The sequence below is a fragment of the Drosophila nasuta genome, chromosome 2L (assembly GCF_023558535.2).
Source record: "Drosophila nasuta strain 15112-1781.00 chromosome 2L, ASM2355853v1, whole genome shotgun sequence".
NCBI lineage: Eukaryota > Metazoa > Arthropoda > Insecta > Diptera > Drosophilidae > Drosophila > Drosophila nasuta.
In genome coordinates this window covers 25,394,840-25,411,449 of record NC_083455.1, presented here as the reverse complement: position 1 = coordinate 25,411,449, position 16,610 = coordinate 25,394,840, and the positions used below count along the sequence as shown (strand labels likewise).

The 16,610-nt window shown below is 41.3% G+C and overlaps 2 protein-coding genes across 2 annotated transcripts; one reads left to right on the top strand and one right to left on the bottom strand.

Annotated features, from left to right (window-relative positions):
- The first annotated feature begins 332 nt into the window (after positions 1-332).
- Positions 333-3,842, top strand: LOC132798170 (uncharacterized). The gene is made up of 3 exons (XM_060809924.1): positions 333-1,370; positions 2,144-3,708; positions 3,766-3,842. The coding sequence occupies exons 1-2, from the start codon at positions 333-335 to the stop codon at positions 3,449-3,451; spliced, it is 2,346 nt and encodes a 781-aa protein (XP_060665907.1). The 3' UTR covers positions 3,452-3,708; positions 3,766-3,842.
- A 9,510-nt stretch (positions 3,843-13,352) lies between these two features.
- On the bottom strand, positions 13,353-15,168 carry LOC132798709 (uncharacterized). The gene is made up of 2 exons (XM_060810666.1): positions 14,459-15,168; positions 13,353-14,392 (listed from the first exon to the last, which is right to left on the bottom strand). Exons 1-2 carry the CDS (start codon positions 15,112-15,114, stop codon positions 13,438-13,440), a joined length of 1,611 nt encoding a protein of 536 aa, XP_060666649.1. The 5' UTR covers positions 15,115-15,168; the 3' UTR covers positions 13,353-13,437.
- Between the last annotated feature and the right edge of the window lie 1,442 nt (positions 15,169-16,610).

Genomic DNA, 16,610 nt, shown 5'->3' with positions numbered 1-16,610 from the left:
GCTGCAGGCTTGGCTGGGCTGTTTACGGCCGCTCAGCAAAGGAATACTCATCGATTCCACGCCTGCTACATATTTGCCAATGTAGTGAGACTGGCAGTTTGGATGTTGCATTGAAAGAGTACTTTTCTTTGGAATCTCTGGGAATTGTCGCTACGATCAATCCATTACGATCCAAAGACGATGCGCGATCGATGCAAATCATGGAAGCAACGACAACGTTCTTGGCAGACGAGAAAAGGTGGCAAACTGGATTACTGTGGAGATTCGACAAAGTGGTCTTGCCTGACTCCTATGAAATGTGTCTTAAGCGACTAAAATGTCTTGAATCGAAAATGTCGAAAGATCCGCAGTTACGCAACTTCATGCTAACGACGATGAAAAACTATAAGGAAAATCGTTACATCAGACGCCTGGATGATAGTGAGTTGGCGCGTAAAGATATAACATGGTTTCTTCCTATCTTTACCGTCACCAACCCTAACAAGAAGAAGACACGTTTAGTGTGGGACGCCGCAGCGAAGATCCAAGGAGTGTCTCTAAACGACTGCCTGCTAAAAGGTCCTGACACACTTGCATCATTGATGGGCATTCTAATACGCTTCAGAGAACGCCCAATTGCTATTTCGGGAGACATACGCGAAATGTTCCACCAAGTGAGGGTGCGACCAGAGGATCAGGCAGCTCAGAGATTCCTCTGGCGTGATGGAAACTCGCAACGGCCACCGGAGGTATACGTCATGCAAGTTATGACTTTTGGAGCATCGTGTTCACCTTCCTTGGCGAGTTACGTTTTGAAACGCAATGCTCAACGATATGAAGCTGAATATCCCGAGGCCGTAAAAGCCATTTGCGGCAACACTTTCGTCGATGACTGGCTTCAGTCTGTGGACTCAGTAGCTGAGATGACAAAGCTGGCCCAGGCTGTAAAACTAATTCATGCTGGTGGAGGATTTGACATGCGACACTGGACATCCAATTCTCAAGCAGTGGTCTGTGCTCTTGAGAATAGATATGACATGTTGGACAAGCCAATTTGTTACCCAGATGTTGGTCCGGAAAAGGTTCTGGGCATGTGGTGGCAACCTGGAGAAGATTGTCTAACGTTTATGGTGAAGCCAGATACGATCGCAAAGGCTCTGGATGGTCGGCCAACTAAACGCCGCGTCCTGAGCATGATTATGACCATATTCGACCCCCTTGGAATTGTTGGATTTTTCAACATACGCGCAAAAATCATTCTGCAAAATATATGGAGGAGTGGAGTCGGATGGGATGAGCCGCTCAAAGAAGAAGACGAGGCAGACTGGCGTCGTTGGTTGGATTTGGTGCCAACGTTAAACAATCTGCGTATAGCCCGATGTTTGAAAGGAGTTAGTGCAGCTAGATGTCTGGAAATGCATACATTTGTAGACGCAAGTGTTAATGCATACGCTGCCGTCGTATACATCCGAGCTGAAGTAGAAGATCAAGTTCATTGCAGTCTTGTAGCGTCGAAAACAAGGGTTGCTCCATTGAAACCAATTTCGATACCTCGCATGGAACTCATGGCTGCTGTTTTGGGGCTGAGGTTGGCCAGATGTATCGAGTCTGAAATGTCAGTACACGTTGACAAGAAAGTATTCTGGACAGACTCTAGAGACGTTCTATTCTGGATACGTTCGGATGTTCGTAAATTTCACCAATTTGTTGCACTCCGCATTGGCGAAATCTTAGAAGGATCAGATGTGAGTAACTGGAGATGGGTCCCGTCAGCGCAAAATGTGGCCGACGATGGTACCAAATGGACAAGAACGCCTGTCATTAACGAAGAGAATAGGTGGTTCAGAGGGCCTCAATTTCTATATTCGGATGACTCTCAGTGGCCGCAGATGAACATTGATGCGAGCCAACATAGCCATACTATTCTGCAACACGTCGAAGAGCAATTGGAAGCCATGTCACCTTTGAGCTGTATCTCACCAGACCCAGAAAGATTCAGCAAACTGGAGAGATTAAGAGCCGCACAGTTGCGAGTATTGGATTTCTTGCGATCTATTGTCAAGAAGAGCATGGGATCGGAATTGAAGAAGTTACTATTACTTGAACGGCCAATCGAGATGGATATTATTCTAATACGAGTGTGCCAGGAAACCGAGTATTTCAGCGAGATGAAATGCTTGAAAACGGAAGCAGTATTATGGATCGGAAGAGCAAGCTATTCAAATGCTCTCCGTACTTGGACGAAGTAAGCATACTGCGCGTCAAGGGAAGAATCGACCTAATAGAAGGAGTCGAAGTAAACCTAAAGCGACCCATAATCCTACCAAGAAGACATCGATTTACATTTCTGCTGGTTGAGTCGTATCATCGCCGGTACCATCATCTGTACGACGAGATCGTGGTCAATGCACTACGGCAAAAATTCCTGATATTTGGTCTGAGAGCCTTGGTGAGAGAGGTTTCTCAAACTTGTCCAGCATGCCGAATGAGGCGCGCGCGTCCTAGGCCTCCAGAAATGGGAAGTCTACCGCGCGAGCGTTTGGCGCACCACATGGCGCCGTTCACCTATACAGGAGTGGATTACTTTGGGCCCATCGACATCATTGTTGGACGACGGCACGAGAAGCGCTGGGGTGTTCTGTTCACATGCCTCACAATTCGTGCCGTACACCTGGATATCGCAACGTCACTGTCAACCGACTCTTTTCTTTGTATTCTAAAGGCATTTATAGCGAGACGTGGTTGCCCGCGACGAATGATGTCCGATAATGGAACTAACTTCCGAGGTGCGAGTAGAGTGTTAAAAGATGAAGTAGAGCGTATATCGACCAAGGATGTGGAGACCAAATACCCAGAAATGGAGTTCATGTTCATTCCGCCAGGCTCACCGCACATGGGCGGTGCATGGGAAAGATTGGTACGCTCAACAAAGTCCATTCTAACGGAAATCTTGCCGCCTGGTGGATTGCGAGAAGAAGTGCTTCGTGCTGCGTTGGCTGATGTGGAGGGTATTCTCAACTCACGCCCACTCACATATGTACCACTGGAATCGGCAGACTCAGAAGCGCTTACACCGAACCATTTCCTCTTGGGCCACTCTAGTGGAATTCGTGAACGAGACAGCGAAATACAAAATGGTAACAAGCTTGCCAAAGGATTCAGAATTTCGAGCCAGTTAGCCGATCAGTTCTGGAAAAGATGGATTCGAGAATATCTGCCAACGCTTACGCGCCGTACCAAATGGTTCCATCCGCCGCCAGATTCGATCGCCGTGAATGACATTGTTGTTATCGCAGATGAGAATGGCAAACGAAACAGCTGGCCCAAAGGAGTTGTGGTAGATGTTCACCGATCGAGAGACGGTCAGGTACGGAGTGCCGTAGTGCGCACTCCAGAAGGTATTGTGACTCGCCCCGCCGTAAAGCTAGCCAAATTAGATTTGAAAATTGGTAATACACAACGCGAATGCTAGTGAATTACGGGGTGGGGAATGTTGGCGGGCGAACTAAATTTTCTACTGGGGCTTTGCCAGCGCATTTCCTACTGGGCATTTGTAATCGGTGATTCTCTTTTGTGCATTGGAATTTCACCGTTACGTTCGCTAGAAGTAGCAATGCAGCTGCAAATTTCGGCAGCGTGATTTAATTTGAATTTGTATTTGAGCCCAAGCAGAGGCAAATAATTGTTAACAATTAAATAGGGATTTGAAGGTGTGCGCAGAGCACGAATGTAAGTAAAATTATGAAATTATATTGAAATGTACGAAATATAATGAAAATAATAAAGATTTCAGCAAATATTGATCCACTACAAGTTGTTGTTTTCGAGTAGTGGATTGCTCGAAGTACGAGCAACGGCACACCAACCAAGGCACGGATCCGGTGCCAACAGTAGAATTATTTATTTAGAATTGTAAAATAAGTTTGTAATGCATTTATGTATATATGGAAACTTTTATGGTGCTAATGTATAAATTAAAATTAAAGAATTGCTATATATTAAACAAGTCAATAATAACCAAAAGAAATATTAAAAACGCAGCTATAAAACAACATGAAAATTGCAGTATTTCAATAAGAAAAGTAAAGTTGCTGCCCATATTTTTTTGTGAAATATTAAACTCTGCTTAATTTCAAATACGTTTTGATGTTTGATGCTAAGTGCTGAGCTGTCGCTTAAAAATGCCAAGGATGCGTCTGTAGATGCCACTTGTTTTCTTTGGCCTTCGCTGCTGCTTGCTGCTGCTGTCCTGCGTCGACTTTTTGGGTCGCCAGTCAAGAACTTGGCAGCATCTTGGGTTAGTTAATGAAACTTGCTGCATTTTTATGTACTCGTATTTTCTTAGCAATGTTGTTTTTCTTTTTTGCAGCTTGCCATTTGCGAAACTTGGCGCAATTATTTTGTTGTGGCTGCGCGCAGAAAGTGGACAGTAATTATAAGGCCATTAGCAATGCTTTATAGTGGGACAGTGGGCGGGAGCAAAATGTGCTGCAACGCATGGTTATTGTGTAAATGCATTAAGCGTAATGTTAAACAGAAATTAAACAAGTGGCAGGTCACCAATTGCCACTCGAATTTGTTGCTGAGCAGCAGCCACAAAGTGGCCAATAGAATGTTGCTGTTGCTGAATTTGAAACCGAGTGATAAATGGCAGCAACTATTGGGCTACTTCAAATATGTGTAATGTTAGGCTAATAAACTGTATTAAATAAACCTTTAAGTGTGATGTAGATAATTAAAATAATTTAATTTCATATAAAAACTAATTGAAACTCGTAACATTTTCAAATTACCATCGCTTATCTCTTTGGCTCTTTCTAAGCTGCGCTGCAATCTTCATAAATGTAGTTTTGGCATCTTCTTCTATCGCGAAACATTCTCATCTAGCTCAAGGTCATGTGTAACTCATCTTCCAAAACATTTTCGCATTAAATTTCATGTGTCATTAAAAATGCTGTAAAGAGCGCAAAAGCAAATATGCAAATTTAGCAAGAATGAGAGCTGACAAAAGCGAACAAGATGAGCAGGGTGGAGATAGATGAGGAAACAGTGAAACGAGCACAACATGTTGGTAATCATTATCAAAAGAAATGGCTGCAGTTTGTCTGAGCATAAAAATCACTCCAATGACAGTGCTCACATTTGCTTCATGTATGTGTGGGTTGCTCCCACACACTAAGTTCGGGTTGAGCTGCGTTGTTTGTCGGGTTGTCGGGTTGTCGGGTTGCCAGGTTGCCCTGGACGACCCGCAGATAGACTTACACTGGGACAAAGGACAACCCAACCGAGCGTAATTGCCGCATTAAGCAAATAACGAGTTGTACATACCATTATAGCTGATGCTTACCGCTCGGTAATTGTCATCAAATTTCGTCAAGTGTTTGCTCTAACCTCGAACAGCAGCAGCAGCAAGAAAAAAAGCAACTGAATACCTGTGTGACGTCAACTTTTTATCTGAGCTAAAGTTTTGCACGCTCCATTAAAAAAAAGCAAAGCAGTCAAAGTTGCTGCAACTGCCAAGATTTATTTAGAATTCCCTTTATGCAAGAAACTTGCGCTGAAAAGTATGCTACAAGAAATTTGGCACTGCATCAAGTATACGTTATTACAAGAGTTTGTTAATAACTTTAACACATTCAACGCATTCATCATTATAGTACTAAACATATATATATGTATATACCCCATTCATATTTGAGTGCAGGGTATAGCGTAGCTTAGGATGAGCACACAACTTAATATGATATTGGGTAAAATTTATGTGCTTATCAGCAAATTGTGGCATTTCGTTGTTTCGTTGTCTTGAGCATAGAAATACTCGCGCAAAAGCTTTGGCTCTAGACAATTTGGCCGTTTGTTTTGTTGGCTAATTAAACCAAACCCATTTCGTGTAGCTGCTCTACAGCTGGAAAGATAAACGTGGCGCTATCAAAGCAACAACGATGCAAGGGTGAAGGAAACGGAGAAGGAGAAGAAAGAAAACTTGACTTTTTTAATGTGCAAAAGTTTTGTGTGTGTAATAAATATGAAGCACAACGTTACCAAGTTGCACTGTCCTGTCCCCAATAGAAAGGGGGGAGCGAGAAGAGGGGAGGGAAGGAGTCATGTACTGCAGAGGGCGGCATGCTGCGGGCAGTCTGGTTTCCGTTTCCGTTTCCGTTTCAGCTTCCGTTGACTGTGACAGCAATATAAAAAGTGCACTGCCAAAGTTTGTTTTACTGCTTGAAATCGGACGCTTGCCTCTATAGGATGTTGTCTCTGTTGCTGCTGTTGTTGTTGCTGCTGCGGCGTTAGTCAATTGCAATTGCATTTGAGCTTTGATTTGTGCTCTGTTTGCCTTCTGTTCAGCCTGACTTGAGTTCGCCTGGCTTGGCATCAGTTACGCCTTTGGCATGCATGCAAATGTCCAAGTCAGTGAAGCTTAAATACATTTCTATTGCTTCGTCGCAGCAACTTTGTTCAATCAAATTTGTCGCTTCAAATTGCTTTTTTTTTGCATGCAGCACAACTTTGGCATCTTTAAGCATCACTTTAATAGTTATCCCAGGCTACGCTTGGGCTTGGTCTTGGGCTTGATTTATGCGCCAGGCCGGGACGTAAAAATAACACAGTCAAGTGCATGGCAAACACTTGGCCTGGCCCCTCTCCCTTCTACCCTCATTCTCTTTCTTCGTTTAGCTTTTTGTATAATTTTTCACATAGGCAGGCAGCGACTGCTGCTGCGGCAATGGCAATGGCTGTGACTGCGACTGCAGCAGCGACTGAGGCGGCACAAATGCATAAAAAGCCAGACAGTTGAGCATAAAATATTGTTGTTATATGAAAAGCAGCCTCCTCCCCTCCCCGTCGCTTCTTCACCTCCCCAGAGTGCACAAAGGGAAACAAACGCCAAGCAGCTGCATTGCTGCTGCCTCAACAGCTTCTACAGTTGCTGCTTCTCTCCCTTTGCTGCTGCTGTTGCTGCTGCTGCCCAGTGTCTGGCGCGTTGCTTTGTGTGGCCATTGAATGCATGAAAAATGAACTGAACCCCAAAACTGCTGCTTGGCAAGTGTCGTTGGCAGCAGCCAGTTAGGCTGCGTTTTGCGCAGTCATTGCACATGGCCAGAACGCCACAAAACGCCAAAAGTTACGTATACGCAGCGTTGTGCGCTAACTGACTGGCCAAGTGCCTGTAAATGTTTGATAAGAAACCGAAACAGAGCTATTGATGGTCTGCTTTACTTGCGTACACAAAGTGCCAACATAATGCACTTCTAACTTCTAATGTACATAATACGAGTAGCTTCCACTACAAGTATTTCTGAAGCAGACAAATATGTATTGACTGTCCTTAAGCACACATTCTTTATTTATTAATGTACTGTGTCTGGTGAATTCGACTATTCTTCGGCTTGCTTGGCAGCTGCTTAATCATTTTTCTCTCTTTGATATGACTCAGAGTTTATAGCTTGAGCAAAGGTTCTTTTCGCATGGATATTTTATATGGCTATTTTATGAATTTACAGTCTTTCAAAATATGTTTCAACTCTTAAATATTTTTCATTTTACATTTGCACAAAGACTGTTCTCAAAATAATCTAAAATATTTCATCTTCCTGTCATTGCAAATATTTAAAATTTATTTATTTTAGTATTTTTGCTTGCTTTAAAATGTTGTTTGACTTTTCTTATTTTTTTAACTAAGACTGCTTTCTTAAAATTGTGTTAATATATCATATTATACTACAATTCTATTAGATCACATTGGAGACATTTAATCATTATTTTCATTGACAACTTTATGATGACTATTAAGTATGAAGAGACTAAGACTAAATGTGAAAACTTTTTGAAATAATGCTTTTATAATGTTTTAAATGTTCTCTTCTCTAGTTCGACTAAGAAATGTATTAACTTGACACACACATTCTTCGCTTATCAATCTAATGACTACTAAACTTTTTCTATCTTTGGTTGTCACTGCACAATTTTAATTATATTTCCGCAGCTTCAATTGGCTGCATCTAAATTCCTTTATTCAATTTGTAATTTGTAATTTTCAATTTGATTTACTGTTGTGTTTTGCTATAGCCTTGTGCTTGGTTTGCTTTACAAATCCAGCCAAAACAAGCGTGCCAGACACACTCACACACACTGACACACAAAAAGTGGCAGCTGAGGCGTGAAATTTAATATAGTTGTCGGTTTGCCTTCGGGGGGGGCGCCAACTGTTGTTGCAGTTGCCAGTTGCCAGTTGCTGGTTGCTGGTTGTTGGTTGCGAATTGTGAGTTGTGAGCGGCGTTAACGTGGCTGGCAGGTAAAGCTAATGCCTCAACTCAAACCTGGGCCAAATTGACACGCGCCACTATTTAATGCCGGCGCAATGAGCTCATTGTTATGGTGGCGCCTCCAAATGAGCGGCATAACTCAATAAAAGGCATTGTTGACGCAGCCAAAGCAGAGAGTAGAGTCAGGTTTGGATGTTTGGCTGCCAGCGCAGAATATCCAGGCAACCGTGCACATATTAAATAAGCAATATAAACAGTCGAGTCTGCTGAAAAGGTAACCTACTGATTGGGTTGGCAGTGAAGGGCAGAGGCAACAGAGGGAGGCAAGTGGCAAAAAGGGAGGCGGGGCGGGGCAGGCGGTTTGCCGCAACATAAATTACGGCTAACGCTCGGCTGCCTCATCAGTCAAGCGTCGCGTAGTTTGCAGCGCGTTTTATTAGCTGCTGTGCGCGGTGACGGCATAATTTGCAGGCAAACAGCTTAAAAATTTGCATACACAACACACACACAAATACATAGACATACACATATGTGGGCTGACATTTAAAATTACCAAGAGAAGAGGAAAGGAAATGGGGGAACGGGGAAGGGAAGGCAACGCCTGGCGCCTAATTGAAACTATGCGGCTGCTTAAATTGAGACAATTAGAGCCAACAAGCGACAAGTCGTCCTCAACAACAACAACAACAACAGCACTCGACAACAACAACAAGAACAAGAACAACTTGATTGCCAGCTCTTGCATATTTTTCAATTTACATTTCATTTCATTTCATTTGCCTCAACATATGTGTGCGTTGAGTTTGCCTCCAAATTAACTAGCTGACAAGCAGCTGATGTTGTTGTAGTTGTCGCTCGAATAAACATACGACTTCCCAGCCAATTGACAAACCTACGCTGTCGAACTTGTTCAAGGGAGAAATGGAGAAAGTTTCTACACAATCGAGTAATCATTTCTACTAATATAAGTATTAATCTAATAACGAGTCGATGAACTTAGTAGCATAGATATTATGCATAATAACTAATAAAAGTAGGTAAGGTGAATTTAAATAAATTAAGAAGAAATATAAATATAAAATAAAAATACGACTTCCCAGCAAATTGACAAACCTACGCTGTCGAACTTATTGAAGGGAGAAAGGAGAAAGTTTCTACACAATCGAGTAATAATTTCTACTAACATAAGTATTAATCTAAATACGAGTCGATGAACTTAGTAGCTTAAGATATTATGCATAATAATTAATAAAAGTAGTAAATGAATTTATGTAAATTAAATGAGAATATAAATATAAAAGAAACATACGAATTCCCAGCAAATTGACAAACATGTTGAAGAGAGAAAGCTTTCTTTCTCTACACAATCGTGTAATAATTTCTTATTGAAATAATTACTTTACTAAGTGAAAGTCGATGAACTTAAAATAAATTAAATAAAGATGTTAAAAGTTTTCTGATATTTATAATGATACTAAGAAGAGTTTTAATAGCATTTCCAATGTTTCTATTGTTCACAAGTGAGCATTTTTCCAAGCTAAGAAAGTCAGTTCTTATTGGTTTAATCCATCTGTAAATTATTCTTTTTTTATACCCGCTACCCATAGGGTAGAAGGGTATTATAACTTTGTGCCGACAGGAAATGTATGTAACAGGTAGAAGGAGGCATCTCCGACCCTATAAAGTATATATATTCTTGATCAGCGTCAACAGCCGAGACGATATAGCCATGTCCGTCTGTCCGTCTGTCCGTCTGTGTGTCTGTCCGTCTGTCCGTATGAACACCTATATCTCAGAGACTATAAGAGATAGAGCTATAATTTTTTTTCGACAGCATTTGTTATGTTTGCACGCAGATCAAGTTTGTTTCAAATTTTTCCCACTTCCGCCGCCGCAAATGAAAAAAAATCGAATAACAAGCGTAATTTTAAAGCTAGAGTTACGAATTTTGGTATATACAATAATAACTGTAGTAGTTATGATTCCTGAAAATTTGGTTGCGATCAGATAAAAATTGTGGAACTTATTAAATAAATACTTTTGTATGGGAAAAAACGCCCACTTACTAGGGGTCTTAGTTGCTTTGGCCAACAATCTGGCACATTGTGCCGTCTATGGTATATTTTGAATGGCGTACTATATCGATATACCAAACATACTATTCGGTATATTTTTAGTATTTTTTTAGTATTTTCGGTATATTTTGAAAATGATACCGCAATATTTTGCCTTTATTAAAAGTGGGTAGCGGGTATCTCACAGTCGAGCACACTCGACTGTAACTTTCTTACTTGTTTTAAAATAAATTGAATAAAGAGATTATTCAATATTATTTATAATAGCATTTCCACAGTTTATATTGTTTGCAATTACAAGCTACAAGTTCAAGTTTCGTTTGGTTTTTATAATTTAGTAAAAATATATTACTGTAAGACTTCAATGATTTAGTTTGCCAATTTAGATGGCAAATCTTAACAGTTTGTGCACGCACAAGAACTGAGCGTTGACTTCGTTGTGAGCTGAAGGTGGAAGCTGGCTGAAGCAGTAGTGAATGTCTTAACCGAAGTGCCACTCAAGAGTTGGCAGTTAATTTGCCAAAAAATTGCATCTCTATTCGCATTCATATTCACATCCACCCACACATACACACACACACACACACACACAGTGGAGAGAACGTAATGGCATTCAGAACATGCATAAGCTGGCTCAAAAACACGCATATTTTGTTGAGAGAGCGAGTGTCAAATTGGTCTGTTTGTCTCTCTCTCTCTGTCTCTCTATGGGTTGGACTAGGGTTGCCTCAACTCTTCTGGGACAGTCGAAGGACATTAGCATAAAAGCGTTACTAATACACAAGCTACAGAGAGAGCTAACAAGAAACACTTAATGAAGCAATTTTTAGCAGCAGCAACAACTGAAACTGCAACCGAGGCAGCAGCAGCAGTAACTAGAGCAATGGGAGACGCCGCCGACAACGACGTCGCCGATGGCAGCAGCAACTGCATAAAAAGCAACAACTCAACTTCCTGGCAAAGCCGTAAAGCCTGCTCTCTGTCTCCCTCGCACGCTCTCTCTCTCTCTTGTCCGCTCTTTCAGCTGCCAGCCTGCGCAAAAGTGTGTACAGGTGACTTAATCAACATGCAACTCATTTTGTTTTCCATACATCTACTATACACACGTGTATGTATAAGTATGTGTGTGTGTGTGTGAGTGTGCCAAAGTGTGTGTGTATGTGTGTGTGCATATGTTGTGCCTTGTTTGCTTAGGCTGGCTGTGTGTTCGGGGTCATGTCAGGCGGCTGCTGTTGCTGCCCATGTGCAGGTATTTAGCAAAAGCTCCAACTCGTTGCAGCAGCAACACCAACAACAGCAGCAACAGCAACAACAGCGACAGCAGCAACATACTACACATGGCATAAGACACTAAATTGTGTTGAAATCAACAATGAGCCCAAAACACAGCACCCACAGCACAGGCAAAGCGACGTTCCCCCTTAGTTGCTCCTCTGGTTGCTGCTTCTTCTAGTTGCTGTTGCTGCCAAGACAAAGGCAGCAATACGTGCTCAGCCGGGGCTCAGTTGGGCAAATGCATACAAATAGCTTGGCTGCAGCTGCAGCGCGTTCTCGCATCTGCCTCAACCTCGTTCTCATCCTTGCCTAGCTCCTTATTGTTGCCCTCGTCCTGCAGCTGCTGCTGCTGATGTGAAATTATGCACATTGACAATATGGTAGATCCCAGCAATGGATACTTTGGGTGTGGACAACATATTGATGCAGCTAGTTGACACCAACCAGCCAGCAGCAGCAGTCGAGAGTCGACAACTTGACTTGCCCCCAAGCGGTTGCCCATTGTGTAAATATAACAAGAGTTGCCTGCATACATCGAGCAACGGGCAACGGGGGCAACTAGCTGGGGTTTGTCTTAATTAAGCAACCAGCAACCGGAAACGGAAAGAGTTTCACTCGCTTTGCAAGCCATTTAAAGGAAGTGTGCTCACAGCACTTCACTCTGATCAATTGCGGAACTATGTTTAAGGCCAACTATAACTAACAATTAAATGCGAATGTAGTTCTCAATTTCAAATGTTGTGTGTGTCATTATGGATAGTTGTTTATGCGTATTTATCTATTCAGCAAAGTCTATTTAGTTCTAGGAATAGTTCCAAAGAAATTGATCCATTGATGTTTCATTGGAGATTTTCACTGATTGCATATTTCTAGGTACAACATTTAACTAAATGGAAATATGAATTGTGGGAAATAAAAGAAGAAACAAGAAGTGTGGGAAATAAAAGAAGACTTTAACCCTTGCTAATTGAATTAAGGACTTTATTCTAATCAATTGAGGGACTTTGCTTATTGTTCTAAAAAGAGTTTAAGGCAACGTATCCACTGATTTCTGATTGGATATCAATTTACTAATTGTAGATTTTTAGGGACAACATTTACCTAAAAGGAAAAGTAAAACTTTGCAAACTATCTCTTTGGAAACCTGTCTTTAATATTATGTATACTTTATGTTAAGTTAAATGTTTATAAATTATTGCCCAGAAATATTAATGAAAAGTTAGAGTAATTGGGTGATAAATTCTAGGATTTTGTTTACGGACAATTCTAACTATTGATTCAAAGTAACTAAGTCTTTTGTGTTTACAGATTACTGCAGATACATATACTATATACCTATTATCAAAAGTTTAGATAAGTAATAATTGACGTTATGGACAGTGGGCACAACTTTTTAATCTTATCGAAGACACGCAGCCTATTTTTTTTTACAGATAGAACTATTTTTCTTAATGGATTATTGATTAACAATACAAAACACACAACCAAAACAAATCAACAGTTTCCACTTACCTAGTAACTTATTTTTATAAGTCATTTAAGGTAAGTATAAAAAATTCTTTACTTTCATTATGTGGGCAACTATGCTTAGTGACATCTGCAAAAGAAAGATAATTCAAATTTTATTTGTATTAATTTTAATCTTTTAAAATATAATCCAAAAGCTAGTAGGTCAATTTAATTATATTGATCTATAAAAAGAAATGCAAAAACTATTTTACTCTAATGACAAATAAACTACAAACTCTTCGACAACTTTGTATACAAAAAATAGTCTTTATTGATATGGATTAATGTGTAAAAAAAGATGAATAAAAAGTTGAGCTAGGCGGTAAGTAGACTTATTTATAATTGGCCTCGAAGTACTCCTTCATGGCATTTCGGTTCGTCTTGCCGTTGGGCAGACGCTTGATGTCATTGACAATAATACAGCCAGCGTGGATCTCCAGATAGTCAGAGTCAACGCGTTCCTTGACGAACTTGCAGACATCCTCGCCAGTGATTTGAGCACCGCGCTGAAGCACCACAGCGGCGGCAGTCTTCATCCAGGTGGTGTCGCTGTGCAGGCCAAAGACACAGACCTCGGCAATGCCTGGCATCTGGGTGACGACATCCTCGACTTCGCTGGGATAGTACATGATGCCGTTGTACTTGATCATGTCCTTGATACGGCCAGAGATGTACAGGAAGCCATCGTCATCGAAGTAGCCAGTGTCGCCGGTGTAGAGCCAACCATCGCGATCCTGCATGTTGCGTGTCTCCTCGGGATCGTTGTAGTAACCATCCCAATACTGTCCCGGATGCACACAGATCTCGCCACACTTGTTGGGTGGCAGCGCCTCATTCGAGGGACTTATGATCTTAATCTTAATGCCTGGCAGGACGCGACCCACCGAATTGGGCTTCTCATCGTAGTGTTTGTTGAGTGTGCAATTGGATGAGCCGAGCTCGGAGAAGCCGAAGGCAAACTGCAAGGCGCCGGGATTGAGACGTTTGCGGAAGCGATCCTGCACCTCGATGGAAGCGCACATGCCACCGTACAACATGTGCTTCAGACTGTCGATCTTGGTGGTCTCAAAGTTGGGACAATTGGCCATCAGAGCCATCATCGATGGCGGTCCCAGCCACCAGGTGATCTTGTGCTTCTCAATCAAGCTCAAGACTAGAGAGGGATTAAAAGCACCGTCGCAGACGATGCGAGTTGTGCTGTGAATGCCGCTGGAAATATAGGTGGTGAGTCCTGTAACCCAGTCGGGAGTGCTGTGGCAATACTGCACATCAGCTGTGGTCAGATATCTGAAAGGGAAAAAGAATTACAGTTGAGTAAGGAAAGATGTAAGGAAAGCAAACTCTTCAACTCACTTGCTGGTCATGAAGAACTTGTGGCTGTAAGCGTTGGTCACAGCTTTGGGCACTCCAGTGGTGCCTGAGGAGCAGATGATGGCCAGCGTCTGATCGTTGCCCTTCTCCAGTTTGTAGGGCTTAAAGTTTGGAAGAATAGGCGTGTTCAGCAACTCCTCAATGGGCGTGGAGCCTGGCTGATGGTTGCGCATTGTGACAATCTTGGTGTTCAGGTTTTTGGTGCCATTGCTGATCTTCTCGTACTCATCGCCATCGCAGAAGATGACGCGTGGCTTCGTGATGCCGTAGAGCTTCTCGATGGTCGCCGGAGTGTGATTGATGTTGACACAATGGAAGGCCAAGCCATTGAAGAGACAACCATAGATGACGGCCGACAAGTGCGTGGTGTTTCTGGCAATGAGGCCAATGATATCCGTTTGATGCAAACCCAGATTACGCAAGTAGCTGGCCACACTTTGTGCCTTCAGATGCATTTCCTCCCAGGTCACAGTTGTGTTCTCGGTGGCCGAGATCTGGGCAGTCAGCTGGGGATGGCGACGCATCTCGTTGAAGGTGATCTCGCCCAGCGAGAGTTCTGGATTGAAGATGGCATCCTCATCGACGCCACTCCACACCTTTTGGTCGGGATTGTAGTTGTACTCTGGCTGGAAAGGCATGTTGTTGCTCACTTCTTGATGATCGCTGCCACAATGCTGAGGATTTGCGATTTCTCAACCTCTTTTATAGCTGGCGAATTAAGCTGAGTGCGAAAGCTATCAGCTTTTCCTGTGCTTCGGTGCATTTAATCAATATTTTTAATTAGTTTCTATCGTTTTTAGCGGCTGTTCCGTATTTCTGCTTCTTTCGATCCGATTAAAGTCCAATTGTGATTTGCATATCGGACGATACCATTTAATACAATCGTGATTACTGCTATCGATATTAAGCCGAATCGCGCCACAATCTGACTAATCACACACAGCCAAGTACAACCGTACTTTCGATACTGGCAAGAACTTTATTTTGCTTCTAGTTTTTGTGGTAACTATAAACACGGCAAATTCACGAACTATTCAAAGAAGAAGTATATATAATTCTGTTTTCTGCTGTATTCTTTATCATCTTTGCCACTTGAAAGTCTTTTGTCACTTCCTGACACATGGCAACAAATCAGCATTGGAGCTTAATCTAATCATCGTAGTATCCACTTAATAAAAAAGTGTTTAAAACTAAACAACAAGTTTGAGTTACAGCAGTACACGGATCCCCTTCCCTAGACAATTTTATCATCATCGTCCACTGGCATGCGTACTATGGAATGTATTATAATAGATAGCCATTCGGTTTGACTGACAGCAGACAATATTATCTATTCATTGGGGCAGACTAAACGTACTTGAAGTCGGAAGTTGCTTATCAGACAAAGCAGTATTTATAAACACTAAACCAGACCCAGTATTTAAATTATTCTAAAGGGTATATTAAGTGTGTTGAAATGCGGGGAATAGTAACAAGTAATAAAGTAATAAAATCGAGTGTGCTCGATTGTGAAATACACGTTATCCATTTAATAAAGCCAAAAGAGTGCAGTATTATTCTTAAAATATACCAACAAAATACTAAAATATACCGCAATATATATACTGTTACCTATTTTTAATAAAGACAAACAAGAGGGTTTTATTCTTAAAATATACCAAATTTAAAATACTAACAAAATACTAAAATATACCGAAATGTATATTTGGTATATCGGTATTAATCCAAAAAATGGGGTATTATTCTTAAAATATACCAAATTAATATACCAACAATATACTAAAATATACCGAAATATATGTATGGTATATCGACATACTATTAAACTCAAAATAGCGAATTTAGGAGATCTGCTACCCCTTGATAATATACCAAATTTAAATACCGAACAAATACCAAAATATTTCAAAGGCTATACTTGAAATATTGATAAACAATTACTTTCAAAATACTCTCTAGAGTACAAAAAAAAATATACCAGATTGTCAGTCAAGGGAATTAAGATGGGATCGGATATGAGTCCCTTCTGCTCCCTGCTCCCTTTATAACTATTTCTATTTATTCTCTTTTCCATACTTCTTTCATTTTTATATTCTCTCTTTGAAATTTCAAAAATTTCATCTTTCGTTATTTA